A 20,665-nucleotide genomic window follows, 5' to 3' on the forward strand; every position below is an offset into this window, starting at 1 on the left:
AGAATCATTAGATCTTCATAAACAAAGATCATGGAGCCGCTCCCCTACATGCCACTAGCCCATCCCTCATAAAGCTCATTCATATAATTCATGGTATAGCAAGAGTTCATATTGAATAGAGTTCAGATGAAGACCACAAAAATGTTTCAGAGGCTGGAAAACAAGACCTATAATGTGAGCCTTAAGAAGCTTGATCTCTTCAGTTTATCAAAGAGAAGTTTGAGAAGTGACTTGATCACTGTGTACAGGTATCTAGACATGGAAAAGATAGCTGATGGAGGAGCTTTTTATTCTTGGTGACAAAGGTATAAAAAGATCCTATGGCTGGAAGTTGAATTTAGATAAATTCAACTTTGAAATAAGATGCAATTTCCTAACAGTAATGATGATTAAACTTTGAACAGCTTATCAGGTTAGGTTGTGGACTCGCCCTCATTGCTTGGAGTCTTTAAAATGAGATTAAATATCTTTCTAAAAGACATACTTTAATTCAGCTTCTGGGGAAAATTATGCCTATGTGTGCAGTGAGTCACTTGTGGTGCTTCAGGGCTTCATTCAATCACCTGCAGGGGTCAGGAAGGATTTTTTTTCCCAAAACACTATTGGCCAGATGTATTTGGGATGAAAGCAGGGGTTGGTCACCTTCCTCTGAAACATCAAGCCACAGCAGGAGGCAGGACATCAGACAGCATGGACCAATACTCTGAAGTAGCTACAGAAAATCCTTTTTCTTAAAAGCTTGACTTTTGTATCTTGTTCACATGCACAAGATCCAACTGATCATCACATATGAGGTGGAAAAGGAATTTCCCTCCAGGTCAGATTGGCAGGGACCTTGGGGGTTATCACCTTCCTCTGCAGCACGGAGCACGAATCAACTTTTAGGATCATCTGGGCATATCCCTAATCAATTCCCGTCCAATTCCTGAAGGCATTGGTGGCATCTCAGTCTCTCCTATTTTCTGCTTGTGACATACAACATTTGAACCCAAGTTATCAGGCTCAGTATAGATGGGATGAAATGTACTGGCCTGTAATGTATAGGGCAGACCAGGGATGACCGGTGCTTGCCGATAGTGGGTGTGCAGATTGAGGGCAGCCCGTTTCAGCAGTGCTACTGAGCATGCTCAGTCCATGTGAGCATGCTCAGGACAAGCCAAGCAGCAAATCTGGGGGGAAACATGACCCAGCATGACACTCCCCTCCTCCCCCCCACGCATTGCCTCTGTGGCAGACTAGATGATCTAAAAGTCTGTTCTGGCCTTAAACGCTATGAAATCTATGGAAAGGTGTGCAGCCAGTCTGTTTCCTTTGCACAATTTCAGTACAAGCCTTGCCCCCTGCATCAAGTTGAATTCCACACTTAGGCTGCAGTCATATAAACTCATACATGCTTAACTTCATGCACATGCTTAGTCCCATTAAGGGCAATGTGACTACTCAGGTGTATACAGTGAATCACGTGTGTTTGCAAAATCAAGGCCTTAGTGAATTAATGTGCTCATATCTGATAATTTGGCAAAGTTTTAACAGCAGTAAATTTTCTTAGCTGTTGAAGTAAAAGTACAATTAATCATAAAATAGAATGTTCCTGCCAGTACTTTAAGAGTCAAGGCAGCCTGGCTCTGGAACAGTTATAATTTACAATTGCTGCACCATAAAACTTCTACATGCCTGATCAGCAATAGTTCACATCAATCAGGCTATGGGAGATGAGAAAAGATTAGTTTTCAGGGGTTCATTTTCATTTATTGGGTATAGTGGGAATATCAGTGCTGTAGGATATGTTGACTGCTCAGTAAAAATATGAAGATAATTATATGATTTTGTACTGAACAACAGTTTTTCCTTCTGGTATTTTGTTGAAGCAACTAAAAACCCAAAATAATATGCTACATATCTGTAAAAAGTGTTGTGTCATTAAGGCCTAGAGTTTGGCAGGCCAGGAAGCTAGTTGCAGCTCCCCAGTCCTGGGACCAGCTCTACATCAGCATTAATATATGCTGGCTGGCAATGGCTTCCCAGGGTCCATCTGCCAGCCTGCAATTGCCAGAGCACAGCGTGCTCTGGTCACACCCTCTGCATATCTCATCCATTTGGGGACACTTTACACATGATGGGTACTCTTCCACACCAGGGGAATCTCTAGCAGGGAAGATTGGGACTCTTTCTTTTCCCTTTTAATGCTAGAATTCTGCAAAGGGTTTGAAGCAGGTCTCAGGACTAAGACCACAATATCCAATATTGCTCAAACATTTTTATGTTATCAGTATTCTACCACCCCAATCATCTAATAGTGAATAATAATTATTATTATTATTTATTAAGACAGTGCCATACGTGTGCATAACACTGGATCAGTATTCATCTAAGAGTTTGTTCTCCACAGTGGAAAGATAAAATATGTACAGAACAAAATATATGTTCTCAGAAAGTTGAATCTGGAAAACAGCTATGGGTAAAAAAGAGATAGCATGTAGACAAAATAGGAGGTCATGGTTAAATTTATGATAAGTCAGCACTTGCTTAGTTTTGTGAGATTATATACACCTAAATCTCCAGAGATGTGACAAAATAATCATGTGTGGCCTGTTGATGAAGTATGTGCTAAAAAATAATTTATTTTAGCTAATTTGTTGCCAGCAACTTTTCTGTCCTTTTCATAATTGTAGATCAGATCATTATACAGATTAATCATTAAAGGACATTTAAAAATTGTGAAATCAGACTACAGACTGTCTGTTATTAAGTAATGGATAGCATCTACTGTGAACACAAAGGCATCTCAAGAATACACGTCTAAATTAGGTAATCTGGTCGAATTAGTAAAATCAAGGTGCGCTGGTGTTTTTTAATTATAGAATTTAGTTATTTGCTCATTATAAATTTTCAAAAAAGGCCTCTAATTTTGCATCTCCAGTTTTGCTTCCTTAATGTGTTTCATGTGCAAATGATAGAATTTAGATATCAACCAGAAGCAATGATATCTGTGCCCACAAATCATGTGGTTGGATGTCTAGGGGCAGATTTTCATGTCTGAAAGCTTTGCTTTGCATCACTCCAATAGTTGACAAGTTTAGCAGCCAGAATAGAAGCTCCTCTGATATCCCCTTTCCAGCCCTATCACAGGGGGTTTTCTGGTGTAAAGAAGATGTAGTGAGGACATCTTTATGCCCCAGCTGCTAGAATATTTGCTGGGAACTGTAGGTGGCCAAGCTTAAAGTAGAGTAGTCCCCAGGCTCCTGTACCTTATGCTGGGTACTAGTGCAAGTTGAAATCAGTTTTGCCTATGACCCCACCAGTCCTGTCCCTAGCTTAACTTAGCAGGACTAGAGAATTTAGCTCCTAAACTCTATCACTTTCACACGCTACTGATTGCACCTGCAATTGATTGTAGATGCAAAATTAGCATTTCAGTTGAGGTGCCTTTAAAAATGTGGTGCTAAAATCCATGAATGTAGTAGTGCTCTAATGACAGTTCAAGGTACTCTTTCTTATACCACACAGCAAGCTTTAGACCAGATTACCAGACTGTCTCTTTTCCCCTTTAAATGGAGTGCTGGTCAAAGCCAGAAATATTGGACCAATTTAATTTAATGTGCGTCTTCTAACATTGTCGTCCGTTGCCTTAAGCTGAGGTCACATATCCCCAGTAGTGTAGTTTCAGGGCTAAGTGAGGGGATAGTCTTGAGGACAATAGAGAGGAAGAACAGTTTTGCATTTAAAGCCCTGGATTAGGCTTCAGGAGATCTGAGATCAGTCTCCAGGTCTGCCACAGACTCTCTCTCTCTCTCTCTCTCTCTCTGCCTCAGTTCCCCATGTGTAAAATGGGGTTAATTATACTCTTTTTCTCCTATCCTTTGTCTGCTTTTATTTACATGGTAAGCACTTCAGAATAGGCTGTCTCTCACTTTGCGTTTACACAGTGTCTAGAATAGGGCCTGATTCATTTCCTCTTGATGTCAACGAAGAGACTCCTGTTGACCTGAATGGGAATTGCATCAGGCCAATAGTGGGGCCCTGATCTTATCTGAGGCTTCTAGGACCTACTGTAATACAAAGTAAGTAACAGTACTAATAAGAGGTTGGGAAGTGAGAAGAAATATGAAGGGAGTGTTTAACAGTCCTACAGGTTGAATGTGCATTCAGTGACAGGGAACATATGCAGAGGACAAATGTCTTATCAGAAGAGATGACCTGAGCAAGGAAGATGAAATGTATTGACCTTGTTTTTTTCCATTTACGTGTTGCTTTCTCGCAGTATGGAGATGTGTGATGACAGAAACAACATCACCATGTGTCCCTTATGTGACAAAACATGCAGTTACTGGAAAATGAGCTCTGCCTGTGCCACTGCTCGAGCAAGTCACCTGTTTGACAACCCAGCAACTGTCTTCTTCTCTGTCTTTATGGCTCTCTGGGGTAAGAAATATATGGCCTTGATGTGGGGGTTTTAATTCTCTTAGATACAGGAGGAAAAACAAAAAACAATAAAAGCCAAACCAGTATTTTTATGCTGGGACAGTTATTTATGTCAAGTTCCTTCCTATCCACCCCATCCCCACTTTCCAGTGAAACTGTCATCCCTAAATTTACATTCTGGGCTGAAGGTTAAAATTCAGAGAGTTGCTCAGATGAATATAAAATGAAATTGTTAAGCATAAGTCATAAAACTGCTGCCTTGTATGTCTAGATTTCATTAAGGGGATTGCATAGTTTGCTAACAAAATCTATTTGCAGCGCCAGCTTCCAAATTAGAATATTGCTGAAGAGATGTATAGAGTATGTGGGGCGGAGGGGGGAAAGAGGAGCGTAAAAGCCATTCAAGTCTCAGAACAAAACATGACTGAGTCTTGATTGTGCTCCTAAGTGCAATTAAGTTTGTCAGGGAACAGGCATGGACTAGCAGTCTGCACAAGGAACCATGGACCTGGAGCTGCTGCATTCTAATTATTTTTTGGATGCTGACTCCTCTCAAACTCTTGAGAAACCTCTCTCTGCTTCAATTTCCACTTGTAAAATTGAATTAACAAAATTAGCTGTCCCATGGAAGTGTTGTGAGAATGAACTAGATAAAGTTTGTAAAGTGGTGGAAAGCAGTGTGTTAAGTGCTAAGCATTATTATTATTGTCTCAGCTAGATTCCTTAGTGTGGACAGTAGCCCAGAGGGTATCAGAAAAGCACTACACAGGAGATTTCTGTTGAAGAGAGATTCAGTGCTGAGGTAACACCAGGACTTATTCCTTTAGAATAGAGAACTCAGTTAGCCAAGATCATTGCCACCAATGGGAAGCACAGGGCAATAATTTCCTTTTAGCTGATTTGGTGAATAGAGAGAACTCCAATTTCTGGCATTACTAATCTTTGTGGGTGACATTCACTTTTTGGAGGAGGTTTCATGTAAGGCCCTCCTGGCTATGGAATCCTCACAGTGGCCCTGTATGAGCGGGAAGTTAAGTGGCTAACCACACCCTCTGCATGTCAGGGGGTTTCCATTAGAAGAGTTGGGGATAGATGTGTCTGGAGCCACTTGTGTACAGAACTAGCATATAGGAACCCTGCACCGAGGGAGCACAGATGGTTGGTAGCTGCCATTCCAGCCTCACAGCCTGCCTCCAGTTTAGGGGGATAGATTTCATTCCCACCATCCACCACACTGAAAAGAGACAAATTCCTAATATGTCTCTGTGTCTCATTTAGTTCTGGAAATACAACCCATTTACTGAGATATATAGGGAGCCATTTTTATTAGCCTTAATTTAAGCTGAGGTTAGTGTATCCTTTAAAATAAAGCAAGAACCTTGTTTTCCTGACCGCAATCAGTTTATAGAAGCTGCAATGCCATCAGCTTTGACTGAATATTCTATTCAATATAAGGTAAGGTGGGGAGAGAAACGGGTATCTATTATATGGTCCTGTTGAGAGTTGGGTTTAAAATGTGCTCAGCAAACAAGCATACTAGGATAATCAGCAGGAAATCTGGAGAGGAGAGGTGCAGACTCTGAACTAAACCAGCTATGCAGTGGAGATGAGTGATCTGTTATCTTGAACAGCATCTTGTCATGTTACATATATTGAGAAATGTGATCTAACCCAGAGCAGCATGCCATCCCATGTCAGAGACTTTAAATAGTCTGATTCCACGATGTGGGTAATCAAATATCTGCTTGCTCTCTCCTTCTCAGTGTGAATTGACAGGTACCCTAATTGGTCTGTAGCCTAGGCAAATGTAGCATGACATGGAAAATTGCCTGGGTTCTATTCCGTAGTAGAGTATATTGGCCCCCTCCACCCATTTTTGGTGATTTATGTACAGGTACACAAAACAGCACATTGAAGGGGCAATATTTATTATTATGCAAAGCCAGAGTAAACAAACAAATTGGAGGCGGGGGGTGTCAGCAAAACACCTCCCCCACAACTGCTTGTGTATTTGGATACTTGTATCTCTTCCATCACCAGAGCATCTGAATGATTCGCAGATATTTATGAATTTATTCTTTGGAGCAGGGAGATATTGCCCCTATTTTACAGTGAAGAACTGAGATATAAAGATATCAAGGCCCTGATTTTAAAAAGTACTTAAGCATATGCCTAACTTAAATACTTGAATTTTTCTAATAACTTTAATAGGACTACTTACATTCTGAAGTACCTCAAAGCAAGGCTTAGGCCTGGATACATAAAGGTCCCAGAGTTAGGCGTTTATGTGCTGGTTTTAGGTGCCACCATGATCCACCCACTCAGCTGCCTACATTTCTGAGAGTAAAAGTTGACTCAGCACCTATATTTCCATTTCTGGGCATCAGCCTTTCTGCCTCCATCTAGGCTAGGGTTGCCAACCCTCCTGGACACTCCTGGAGACTCAAGATTACTCTTTAATTAAAGATTCTGTCATGTGATGAAACCTCCAGGAATACCTTCATTCAAAATTGGCAGCTGTGCTCTAGGCACCCAGATGCCTGTCTCCCACCTAAGCCCCAGAGCAATCCACAAACCAGGGGAAGACAGGCATCCATTCATCTAATTTGTGTGCAGGGCCTGATTCTGTAGGTGTGCTCTGAGGCTGCTACCTAACTTCACACAAACCAGCGGGGGGAAGGGAAGACTGGAGCTTCCTTATAAGCTTTAGTCCACTGATGAGAGTATTCACTTAGGTAATGGGAGACCCCTGGGTTCAAGTCCTCCCTCTGCCTGATGAGGAGGAGGGATTTGACCAGGGACCTGCCACCTACTCAGGTAAGAGCCCTAATTACTGAGCTATGGGATGCTTTGATGTGGGACTCTGTCCCTCACCTTTTGAGGTTGTTCCACTTTACACGTATAATTAATAGGGCTGGAGGAAGAGTAAGAATCACTATACTGCCCCGTAGTTAGCACACCAGGCGGCAGATCCCTGTTCAAATCCCTTTTCTTATCAGGCAGAGGGAGGACTTGAACCAGGAGTCTCCCACACCCCAGGTGAGTACCCCAAGCCACAGAGCTGTTGCCCCCAGCTGTTTTGTATGGAGTCAGGCAGCCTCTGAGCACACCTACTGAACCAGACCCTCCACACACACAAGTTAGGCAAATGAACACTGATCTCCCTCCCTCTGCCCATGTGTCACAAGCAGAGACTGCCACCTTTGAGATCTTGCAGCCACCATGCAGCACAGATTTAAGTGCCTCTCTCCCTGAGAGGGGTGGGCCCCAGGACACACCTATTTTAGGAGGGTATCCTATTGGCTAATTTAGGTGGCTCCCTGCCTCGTTTATTGGCTTTTGTGGATTGCATTCTTAGGCACCTGTGTCTCTCCAGACATTGTATCAGAAGCCTAGACATCTAACTCAGGCTTTGTGGATTGCAGTATTTTTCCTGCAATTGTCTGGATGCCTAAATCCCTTTGGGGATGTGGATCTACATGACTTGTACAAGGTCATACAGGAAATCTCTGGTAGAACTGGGAATTGAACCATGATAACCTGACTTGCAGGATAGTGCCTTAACTATGTGATCATCCTTCCTCTCTCACATAGCCAACCTGCCTGGCACCCACACAGCCGCTCCACATCTGCTGCTATTGCTACAAGCCAGTAGCACACTGTGCTTCCCAGACACAGGGTTTTTCCCATAACCTTATGTTTTAATGGTCTGCTGGTTTTTCTTATACCACCTCTAATGCATATGTTGTACTACTATGGACACAAGAGTCCATTAATTAGTTATCAGTAGTGGAGAGTAGCTGTGTATAGCCTGCCCCTCATGCATTTTGAAACCATGGAAATTCAACTGTATTTCAGCCCTTTTGAGCTTGTGCAAAGGGAGGCACAATACCATATCTGATCATCTCACAATCTCTAATATATTTACCCTCACCACACCTCTTGTGAGGTAGGGAAGTGCTATTAGCCCCATTTTACAGATGGAGAACTGAGGTACACAGAGACTAAGTGATTTGCCCAAGGTCACACAGCTAATCTGCAGCAGAGCAGGGAATTTAATCTAAATCTCCCAAATCCCAGTCTAGCACTCTAGCCACTGGCCCCTCCTTCCTCTTTATGGTGGAAATCTTTCAAGAGCCCACAAAATCCCTACCATTTGAGAGTCAAAACCTCTTAAAACGGCTCACAGCCTTTGAATCTGAACCCTAACCCTGTTGTAGCACTGAAGATGGACTATAGCCTAAACTTAATCTAGATTCTGGTCAGAACAGTGCCTCCGGGACCCATCTCTAAATCTAATCTTAAATTAGCAATCTGACATTGATTTTCTTTCCCCTAAAAACAAGGCCTGAATTTGCATGGTATGAAACCTCATCCAGAATCCCTCAAAAATCCAGCTCAAATAATAATCTAGAAAGCAATTTACCAGAACTTTTGAGCTCAGTTTGTGTTCATGGACACAGATGAAATCTGAAAATGCATGTGTGTTTGTCAAAAGTTATTATTCCCTTGCTACTGCTTTGAACCTGGCACACTCACTTGGTGCTTTTCATAAGAGTTAACAGCTGGCTATGTTTCAGATGTAATATTTTCATTTTACATTTTTCTAAATTGATGCTGTGAAATGATTTCTGGTAGCAGCACAAAAACAATGAGTCTTTCATTTTCTCACTGTATGTGGAAACTACAGACCACAGCGTAAGAACTCCCAGGGGTACAGGAAAGGGGCAGGGATTCAAGGATTATATCATAGACTGTTTTAAGTTATAATTATGATGTTACCAATTTACAGGAAGCACAAGAGTTATAAAGCGGTTCAGTTGCAGGCTTTGTACGTGAAAGTTTCACTTGGAGGATGTATGAACACTAAAAGTACAGCCTGATTCCAGTCATCCTTTTTTCTATATTAGTCTCTCTCCCTCTTTGCCTCCAAGGTTTTTCTGAATATCATGGTACATCTTGTTGAGCACATCTGTTAGTATTCACTGCAGAAGAATTCTCGTGGGGTTAGCCTTTCTCAGTAGACTTGCTTCTTTCATAATTACTTATTTACTGAACCGTGCTGGTTTGTTCCCAGCATTACAATGTATATCCTCTGAGAACTTCCTCCACCTCAAAGGCACATAGACTGATAAAGAGTGGGGTTATTTGCTGCAACTCAAGAGTTGTTTTCACATTGCTCCTTTTTCCTGGGTCTATCCTATTAAATATAAAATGACTGTTGCACAGTGGATCCCCTACAATGGCCATTAAAAAGCTCCCTGTTTCCATCACAAGTAAGGCTTGGTCTATGTGCAGATTTTATATAACTATTCTGGTTAGGGATGTGATTATTTATTGAAAGAGTTATACTAGTACAACCCCTTGTGTGTACACATTTCTAACAGTATAAAGGTGCCTTATACCGTATAGCTTATTCTCCTTTCCATATGGGAATAACCTATAAGCACCTTTATACTAATATAACTGTGTCCACACTTGGGAGTGGTTGGGGGTGCGTGGATTTAACTTTAACCATACCAGTATAGTTAGAGCTGTGCAACTTTTGTGTATAGACAAGGCCTAATACTGATAAGATTTCTAGACAACTATATACAAATGATGCCTGCTAATATCATTACAGACACAAAATATTAGTTAAATTGCATTTGGGCACCTAATTCCCTGAGGCATCTTTGAAAATCCCAGCCTTAATTGTGCATCCCAACTATCCACTGAGTAGCAGGTACAAACAAAGGTTTTGCGGGTATGTGAGAATGCATTTCTTTTGGTTCCCCTAGTTAAAAGTTGGCCTCCAGAGTTTGGCCCTGAGTATTTACCAAGACCTCCTACTGGAGAATTCAGAATTCTTACTGACATAAATTTCCATTTACAATCTAATTTTAAATGATGTTTAAAAACAGATCCTGAAATTAAACTGCCCTAATAACTAACCACCTTCTGTTCAAACCTACTGGAAGTTTTGGATGTACCAGAAATGCAAAATCAGGCCCTTATGCATAATAGTTGTACGTATTAACAGCTTGAAGATATCAGGCCTATTCTGCTCTCAGTTGATCCCAGTGGAGATCCTCTGGATTTACACCAGCATAACTGAGAATAAATTTGACGCAACACACCTAAGCCATGAGATTTAGATACTTTAAACAAATTCTAACCTAGGCCAATTTGAATTTGAATGGTCCAAATAACTATGCTGTAACAAATTTTTCTTTTAATTCCCAGCTGCCACTTTTATGGAACACTGGAAGAGAAAACAGATGCGTCTCAACTACAGATGGGATCTGACTGGGTTTGAAGAAGAGGAGGTTAGTTTTTAAGTTGGTTTGACTCCATTTCATTATTTTGTTTTGTTACATTTTAAATTCAATAATTACACTGTAAATGGCTCCTTACTCTAAACTGTTAGACTTTGTTTCATGGAATACTGCAAGATGTTTGCATTAGTTCCTTGGTGCAAAGAAAAATCCCATGTATGAACTATTTCCAAGTTTTTGTTGTGGGTGTATTGCTAGCACATCTTGTTACCATGGAAGCATAATTGTATATCTACAACCCCCCTACACTCACTTTTCTTTTTCTTAATGATGTTAGATCATACCTAGTAATGCAGGAATGGAATATATTACTCAGACATGATTCCCTGACTCAAGGAAGTGTACTAAAAACAGAGAGACTTACGCTCCTTTTAGTTACACCATTGTAAATCAGGAATGGCTCTTTCAAAGTTGATGAAGTTACACCATTGTAAAACCAGCATGAAGAATCAGGTTCCAAAAATGACTTAGTTGCCCCCATTCAAGTCAATGGGGAAAACTCCCATAAACTTCAATGGTGCAGGATCGAGGAAAATTTTGTGGAAAATAGTGCAGGTACATTGGCATGGAGCATTGTGTAAAAACACTAGAACACTAATTTGGAGGTTGTCTTTGCTCTGCATGCCAAAAAATCTTAAGCTAAATTTATATTCAGCGTGTTTGGGAGTGGTTAAAGATCGGAAAATCCAAGCAAAAGAGTACTAATACACACACATGCACACACACATCCATGAAAAAGAGTTTTAAATATTAAAGTATTTATGGCATAAAAGATAGAGCCATTTTGAGGATCTACATTAGGGTTAATTTTAATTAATTTTAATTAAAATCCTTCCTATGGGCTTGATCCAAAGCCCATTGAAGGCACTTGCAGTTTATCAGTGACTTTAATACATTTTGAATGAGATCCTAGCTGCACAATTCATTTGTGAAGTCCCATAATGTTTGAGCATCTTTGGCATACCCAAAACGCCCATAGAAGATAAGAAAGACAGTTTAAATTTATTCCATCCCTGGTGTTTTGGGTTTTTTATCAGCAATATTTGGATTACAAATTGGAATTGAAGGAAATAGGAGTTCTGAGTGGTAAGTATCTTGGGCTTTATTCAGCCCAAAAAAACCCTTCAAAGCCATCAGTGAGCTGCAGATGTTCCACTAACTTCCAGGAGACTGGGCTCTATACCTTTGTAAATAAGTTCATTTCTTGGATATTATGCTTGTAGTTCTTTTATGAAAAATATGGCTGCCTGTGCAATCTAGACATACTGAATATATATGCACAATAAATATTATTCAATTATGGGAATGTATTTTAGGAGACCTTTTATTAAACTGTGTGTCATGCTACCTGATGGGCCTGATATAATTATTCTACGAAAGCTTTTTTTATTTTTAATTGACTTGTCAGAAGGAAGATTGGTTTCTAAAGCTCCAGTCCTGGTCAGTGCTCCATGCAGGCCAATCCTGTGCCTGAGCACATTGCAGGATCAGGGCCTGCTATTTTATTGGATGACAATACGAGGATACTTTTTTTCTAGATATCATAAGATGACTGTCATTTTATTTTTGGTATCTAGTTTTTAGCATACAGGAAAGTGGAAAGGATTAACTGTATCTTTCCAATAGCTATCCCCTTCATGGATGAGCTCAGAGTTCTCTGAAGCAATAGCAATGTCTGACCAGAGACAGCAGCTGTTAATAAAGTATATTTTGTTCTTCATTTAATATGCTCCACTCTAGTTAACACAGCCCCAGTTTAGCAGCACACTTAAGTACCTGCCTAAGTCTTTGGCCTCAATGGGACTTAAGCAGATGCTTAAATGTTTGCTGAATCAGGATCTCAGATGGCATCCAAAAATATTTAATCATCTTGTGTGTTTTGGGGACATTTATTCAGTAAACTTTTTCATGCAATAATGTTAGTACATCTTCAATGTGAAAACAAAAGCAGACTGATATTCCCTTGTTATGTCTATCCATCCACTCTATCTATCATGTTGTTCCATGTGATTTAAAAAAAAAAATTCCGTGTAATTTGCAACAGTTCAGTAATCATCTTTTTTGTTTGTTTGTTTTTTTATGTTTTTTTTCCTTTCTTTTCTGGTTTCCTGAAGGAGGCAGTCAAGGTTTGGAATTTTTTTAATTGCTCTACCTTTTTTATTACCTGTCTACCAATGAAAGGTATCTTTTGATTTCACCCACTTCTTTTTTCCAGCATCTAATTTCTTTTAGAGCTCCCACTGCAGAAATTCTTTCATTCCTTTTTTCCAGTGGTTGGACTTTTTTTCAAATCCATTCTATTTTCCATCCAGCGCATTCTTGTGGGTACTTTCGGAATCTTTCACTTGTCTCTTTCCTTCTATTTCTGGTTATTTTCTTACATCTTCTCTTTTCATTGTATGTGGCTAGTCTAATGTGCAGTGTCCACTGGTCCATTGCGCTGCAGGGATGAACCTTTCTAGGGATGTTGACATAGCTATGAATAAAGTGGGTATCCAAACTTGGCTCACCTGAGGGCCTCATTGGCAGTTTGCCTGGATCCCAAGAGCCACAAATATTTTGCCTAAATTATAGCAGATAACAGTTACTTTTCATGAGGCATGATACACAGAGATTACAGTTTACAGAAAGCAACGTTTCATCTTGATCCAAATGGCAATGTCTCTTATATCAAGATGGAACATCACATGTAGTGACCTGTAGTCTCTTCAGGCTGCGCTGTGAATCAAAATGACCAAGCTTGATCTGCACAGGGTTACATTGTAGAGCTTTTTTTCAGTTTCATTTATTTTCAGTTTACGTTTATTCCATGAAGTGGACTTTAGAAAGATACAGTACTTCAAAGATTTTAGCTACAATACGTTATCAACTGATGTTACTTATACATATAGTAAATCAGAATTCAGCATGAGAAACTGGAAATTAGTAGGAAATTGACCTGTCATTTGTTCATATATAGTTGAACGAGGAAATAGAAATAATTTATTTACTATTAAATATGATTTATTTCACAGGCTCATCCGAGAGCAGAATATGAAGCTAAAGTATTAGAAAAATCACTGAGGAAAGAATACATACATAAAAAGGTATGGTAACAATATCTGTTTATTTAACCATGTAAACCCCTTTGGTGAACAAATCCATTTAAAGTGGTGACTTGACCAAGATATTGGAAACAAAAATAAACATAAAGACAATGTTGTATATCATGTGTATGCTTCCAAAATTTTCTTTAACTATTAATTACATATGCAATAGCACATTCATTTCATGTATATAAAGCTTGTACAACTCTAGAAATGACTTCAGAGTTTGTGTATAAGATGTATTATAATAGAATAATTCTATCATTTGAGTTCTTTTAGGCTGCCAGATAAAGTGTGATAAATCTATAACTAAATCTGGTATCTTGCAGTATTATAAGTAACTAAAACTTCTCAGGAGAGATTCCCATGTCTTCCTAGCATCTACTATCATAGCAGCATGCTAATCATTTGGACCAAACTTTGAGGTCCTTTACTTATTCCAGTCAAAGTTTGGCTGAATAAGAACTGAGCAAACACTGAATGCTAATTCATATCCTAATGCAGATTTTCCCACAGGAGAGGTATCTGGAAAAGGAAAACTCTGTAAGGGACTCTGATGGAGTTTCCTCCCTTTTCCATTGGGAAATTAAGTTTTGCTTTTTCCTTCTTCGTGGTGTAAGGATCCATTGGAAAGGACTGTTCACAAATTTAAAAATGCCTCTAAAAGGCAAATGTTCAGCCACTGGATTGGAATCTGGCTTTCTGCGCTTAGCTCTTGAGATGTTTGTGGCTTTTAAAGATCCTATGGCTTTTAATAAAATATAAAGATTACTAAAATAATTAATAACAATACTAACCCCAATTTCCTGGTCAAATTCCAACTTGGGCAATAACTTTCTGCATTTCTAAATATAATCCCCCTGCCATCTCAGCTGAGTAAGGTATCCCTCACTTCTGGTCCCAACTTCTTTTGTTGTGTGGTGGTTAAACAGTTGATACATTTCACCCCAAATGTGGCTACATTTCAATGATGGATGAAGTGATCCCCATGAGTAGCTTGTGCAGCATAGCAGACATTTAGATTGTAAGACACACTGGGATCCTTCAAGATAGAAAGTACTATGTAAATGTAAAATATTATTATAGCCAGATACCACATGACAATTAGGTTACCTAGTGATGGATACGTTAGATAGACTGGACTGGAATTAGATTGAATTTTCTCTTTAGTTTTCTCACTTGCTTATAGTTAGGTATAGTTTGGCCATTCATATAGAATGGTTCTGATCCATTTTAGTTAGACTAGAGCAGAAAATGTTCAAGCTTTTAACCTCTTTAATATTAAAAGGTTTTAATTTCAGTGTGGAATACCTTATATACAGCATTTCTTTTAAAAGTGCCCTGTCCCTCTCCTCCTCCCCACCTCCCCCCCAAAAAAGGCTGCTGCCCTTTTTAGCTTTTTTGTGATGAAGAAAGAAGGTCTGAATAGTGGGTCATTTTTATTTTCCCAGGAAAAGTGGAGGGCTTTCTACTCTCTTTTATACATTAGAAATACAGGTCTCACCCCTGTAAATTTCAGCCTAAAGTGCCAGTGTATTAAAGTTCACAGTAAACATCCCTGAGACCTTTTGGAGGCCAGTCAAACCATGAAAACCCAGACCTGAAATTCCTGATATTTCTCAAACCAAACCTCAAGATGAAAAAATTTTCAAAATAAAAGCCTTTCAGGCTTTCTTTGTACATCAGAGACAATCAAAAGGGCATGCGCTCAATAGTTTGTAAATTCTGTGCGGGTCACCTTTAAAAGTGGGATTTCTACCAGATAATGGGTTGTTGGGGTTTTCTTTTTTTTTTGTTTGTTTTTTTAAGAAACCTGAAGCTGGAACACAAAGTATTGAGCAAACTCATGGAGAACTTGTTGCTAAGTTGCAGTGTGTACTTACTCTGCAGAGAGTGTGGATTAATTTGGCATTGTTAAGTCAGTGCTTTGTAACCGTTGTATTGCATGGTCCTTTTTTGTTTCCTTTGACTGCCATCAGAAGCATCGACATTTGCCAGAAGAGACAGCAAACAAATGGAGACAAAGAGTTAAGACAGTCATGGCTGGGGTGAAATTGGTACATTTCATTCAAATTTATGGAGAAACTCAAACTATGAGTAATTATGGAAGACACAAATTGATTGTTTTTCTGAACCTTTGGCTGTTGAACCTTTGTTTAATATTCACGTTCAGTTGTTCTTTTTTCCTTTTTCCTCTCTTCAGCACCCAGATAGACACTGTGTTTACGTATAGTGAGGATGGCACTGCATGGCAAATCTTGAATGGATATTGTAGTATAGCATGTGCCACATGTTTGACAAAGTTGCCTGCTTTTCTATCAGACAACATGCATGTAACTTTGAATGAGATGTTGTTCAGTACAATGTAGTGTCTTTAATGTTACTTTCCCTTGACATTTTCTTTCTGCTCTTAAGAAATCACTCTCATTCTGCAAACTTTACAAATGAAATCAGATCAGAGATGACTTTCTAAATGAGATTGTCATTCCCAGATATATGATGTGATCAAAATCAACAGAGTGATCAATTATAGTATGTAATCCTGCAGAGATTTTGCATGTGAGTAATTTAACTCATGAGAAGTCCCACTGGCTTCAATAGTATTCACGTGTGTAAAAGTTACTCATATTCAAGTGTTTGCAGAATTAGATCCATAGCAAAGCAAAATCAACCCTGGCAACATTGCTAAGGGCCTGATCATAACGAGCCTCCCCCATGTGAGCAATCCATAGTGCAATCTGGCTATTTATAAGATTAAGTATTCCTCATGTGAGTAAGGCTTGCAGGGACAGCCCTAATGGTGCTTTATTGAAAACATATTCTAACCAAAAAAAAGGTTAAATATTTTCTGGGAAAGGAAAATAAAATATTTTACACTAGGAGAACTCTAATTTCACAGTGTGATAGCTTACTTAATTGTTTTTCTAAAAAAAGTTTTTCAGACTCATTAATACAATGCAGGAGTTAGCACCAAATTGAAACTGAATGTTCTGTAAGAAGTTTACCTGTATAAAACTGTGTCTTTAAACACTGTATGCTTCCACCTTCCACATTGTTTTCCTGTGTCTTGATGTTTTTGTTACGAGAACAAATAGAAGGAATCTTTTTAGATGCTGTATTAAATTGCAGGGTTTTTATTTATATATTTTAGACTGATAAAGAGAAATTGACATGGAAGGATCGTTTTCCAGCATATTTTACCAATTTTGTTGGCATTATCTTCATGGTAAGTATTTCCTCGCAAATATTTAAGATTCACCTTAGTGAGTCACTTTGAAACCTGCATTTTACAATGGACACCTCTTTTTCTAGGAGAAAAAACTGTTCAATCACTTTAAAGTTTAAATCACTTGAAAATCACTTTGCTCAGGTGATACTTGACTTTTGTTTTACTTGTATGTCTTTCTTTCATGGTGTTCTGAATGAGGACTGAGATACAAGATACATTTCTCTACAGAACTTACACTTCTTATGCACTGCTTTGAAGGGGACTTTAATTTACCACATGCAGTCTGCTTTGGAGAGGTTGTCAATCATGGGTTCTTTTGGATCATAGGTTCCAAATTAAGTATGTCTTCTTTTACATCTGAGTCAGAGCACTGGAAGTTCACCAGTCGTATGGCACTGCAGGGTCTATAATTCAGAAGATGGGCAGAAACTGCTGTAGTTATTATGACCCAGATTGTCCCCTCTCATGGTAATACCTGCAGGGAGGGGTGTCTGGGGATCCCTATTCCAGAATTCTTAACCAGTTGTTAACCAACTGGGTTTGTCTCCATGGAATAAGTCCAGGGATCTCCAAATCTGGATACTCTAAGGGAGGCCAGGGACATTCAAATGGAGACCCTGTGCCTCCACACCAATTCTGATCCCTAGTGGCTACCAACCGCTCAGCTCCATAACAGCACAGCTCTGGTACAGCCTCATTATCAGGGATTCTCTCTGACTTCATCTGCCCTCTGCATTAGTGTGTGTGTACGAGCAAGAGAAAAGAGAATCTCAATGGAAAAGATGATATAGGCCCTAGACTATATTATCGCTTTCTGAGAATCTCTGTGAGGATAAGGAAGGACAATGTGCATTGTCCAAGGTCCTAGTCTAAGTCTGTACCTGGCCTATTCAGTTGCTGCCCCCTGTCCCAGTGTAGACTCATGGAGTGGCCTCTGAGGGGGCAGAGGTGCTGCACAGGTAGCTGGCCCCCCACTTCTGCACTGAAGGTAGAGTAAACAATTCATGGAGGTGGCTGGTTCTGGGAACGATGATCTGGGCCTACATGTGGAGTAGCCCATTGTTGAGTGTTTTAATTCTTTATTCCAAACTGGTGGGCCTGCATCATTTGGGATCAGAGGGCAGAAATATGTTCTTAAAGTCCTCTTTAGGCCCAATCCTGAAGGGTTCTGAGAGCCTCCTGTAATTTCAGTGGGAACTAATCACCTCTCAGGAAGTGCTCAGTATCTTACAGAATCATGTTCTTAAATATACTCTTCTATTTAAACACTGTACCAATTTAAGCGGACTTTTTTCCCAAATCTTTCAGGGAGTCGATTATATTTTTCCAGGTTTTAATTGTATTCTTGAAATTTCTCACACCTTTGTGTTTTAGTTTAATCTTTGAACTCTCACAAAATTGGAAGTCTCAGAGGGACATTCAGAAATTTGTACATGAAGAAAAGCTAAACCATATCACTCACCAAAATATTTTCCTCTTCATATCTACAGGCCAGATTCATTCCTGGATTTTCCTTTATAATAAGCCACTTAATACATATCCATTAATGTTATGAGCATCAATTAAAACTGAAGTGCATAAACTGTACCTCGAGCATTTGCATTTAGACTCCTTTTTATTAAGCCTTCTATACTAAAGTGCTAACACCATAATATGAAATTACTGTTCTAATCAAAGTGCTAGGAACAGAGGAGCTGTTCCAGAGCTCATTGAAATCAGTAGAGTCTTTGCAGTGATACAAGTGGGATTGGGATCAGGTCCAGGGAGTACATGGAGACATTTCAGAGTTAAATCTTCTTGCTGCTAAGAATGACAGCTGGGTGTTATATAACAGATAATGCTATCTTTTATTTCCAGATTGGACTGACATTTGCTATCGTTTTTGGAGTCATTATATACAGAATCTCCACTGCAGCAGCCTTAGCCATCAGCTCAACTCCATCTGGCCGGTCTAGTGTTAGAGTAACTGTCACTGCAACTGCAGTTATTATTAATCTGGTGGTGATCATCATCCTGGATGAAGTATATGGCTGCATAGCCAGGTGGCTGACTCAGATTGGTAGGTATAAATCACTGTCAGTTCTGTTAGATCAGTTATTTCATAAAGTATAAAAACTACCTATTTCCATGACATCATTATCTAATTCAGACAGATAAGCAAAAACAGGAAATTCAGATATAAGGCTGAAATTCTATCTCCTTAGTTTAAAGAAAAATAAATGAAAGAGCACATGAAATTGGCTTTATTTTAGCTGCTTTTCTCTCAACAGCAGGTATTGCTCCAATTATGAATGGGCAAAGTGGCTCCAGATAAATAAAACTCTTGTGCCCAGTCATAACTTATTTTGAGGATGCAGCTTAAATTGTGTCTTTCTAAGGTTTGGTAATGTAGAGATATTTTTTCTTTTCTTTTCGGCAATTTTTTTTCACTTCCAATCATTATTTTTTTAGCACAGAAAATATAAAGACATAGAAAAAGGAAATGCTAAAACACTGTGGAACTAATATACTGGTAGTATTTTCAGGCAGGATCAGAAGCAGAAGGGCCAGAAATTTTATCCAATCTCATGTTCTTGTGCTAGATCCAGACTAATTTTACAGACACGAGTAGTTTGGATATTTTCATTGCAAGTGAGATTCATGGGAGTTCCAGATATACAGCTGATATCAAATTGGGCCTCTTGTTTGAGAAATATTGTAAAGTAGGGTCCCCAAATTACTTTTCTTTTTTTTCTAACCAATTTTCTTATCTTCTCCTGCCATAACTGTTTGTTTAAATATGCAGTTCTGCTATCAATACACGCAAGCGGCTTCCATGGACTTCACTTGAGGACAACCCTCCTGTTTTGCTATGCTGTTTTTGCTTTTTTTTTTTTTTTAATCTCACATATATTAATTAGATCAGAACGAGTTATCCGTGTGACTTGTTTCTTTTCCCACTGGTCATTGCCTTCAATGGGATTAGGTTTCTGCACCTCCATGTAAATATGTACATATTTCCTTAAGGGATAGTTGTTTGGATTACATTGGGAAGTTTTTCAAAGTCACAACTTTATAAACCATTAACACTTTCCAGTCCTGAAGTTTCCTTTCAAACACAGTTTATGTGTCTTTTTTACTTCAGAGGTCCCAAAAACTGACAAGAGCTTTGAAGAGCGGCTGATTTTCAAGGCCTTCCTTCTGAAATTTGTCAATGCCTATACTCCCATTTTCTATGTTGCTTTCTTCAAAGGCCGGTGAGTAACCTAAACATGTAGTTTAAAATTTCAGCTGTTACTTTGAGATTATTCTGGAGGGCCATATTCTGTTTGAGTCTCAGTGTGCATCTAGTACTGGGAGTCTGATCTACACCCAAAGAATTTATCTGTCCCTCTCTTCTAATGTTGTCCCCTTGCTTGACTTCTCATTCCTCAGTTTTGTCTCATTTTAACTAAAGCTTGTTTCTTTTTCTTTGTTAGATGTGCTTTTAAAAGAAGTTTGCTGACATATGTCTGTAATACTTAGGGTATATTAGAAAACTCAGTAAAACCTTTTTAATTTAATCAATTCAGCAATTAAATTTAAAAAAGAAAAATATTCCAAACACAAATACCTAAAATTTTCCTTTCTGA

The 20,665-nt window shown here is 39.1% G+C and overlaps 1 protein-coding gene across 2 annotated transcripts in view; it reads left to right on the forward strand.

Moving 5' to 3' along the window:
• Window positions 1-20,665, forward strand: part of ANO1 (anoctamin 1) — a 122,579-nt gene that overhangs the window by 86,788 nt on the left and 15,126 nt on the right. For both annotated transcript variants that reach the window (XM_067558224.1, XM_067558223.1), the window contains 6 exons: window positions 4,262-4,422; window positions 10,648-10,730; window positions 13,754-13,825; window positions 16,977-17,051; window positions 18,912-19,113; window positions 20,179-20,290. In XM_067558224.1, the coding sequence (XP_067414325.1) occupies window positions 4,262-4,422; window positions 10,648-10,730; window positions 13,754-13,825; window positions 16,977-17,051; window positions 18,912-19,113; window positions 20,179-20,290 (705 nt within the window). The remainder of the gene's footprint in view (window positions 1-4,261; window positions 4,423-10,647; window positions 10,731-13,753; window positions 13,826-16,976; window positions 17,052-18,911; window positions 19,114-20,178; window positions 20,291-20,665) is intronic.

The sequence above is a fragment of the Emydura macquarii genome, unplaced genomic scaffold, assembly GCF_026122565.2.
Source record: "Emydura macquarii macquarii isolate MOO-44397 ecotype Brisbane River unplaced genomic scaffold, CSIRO-AGI_Emac_v2 contig_1876, whole genome shotgun sequence".
NCBI classification, from domain to species: domain Eukaryota; kingdom Metazoa; phylum Chordata; order Testudines; family Chelidae; genus Emydura; species Emydura macquarii.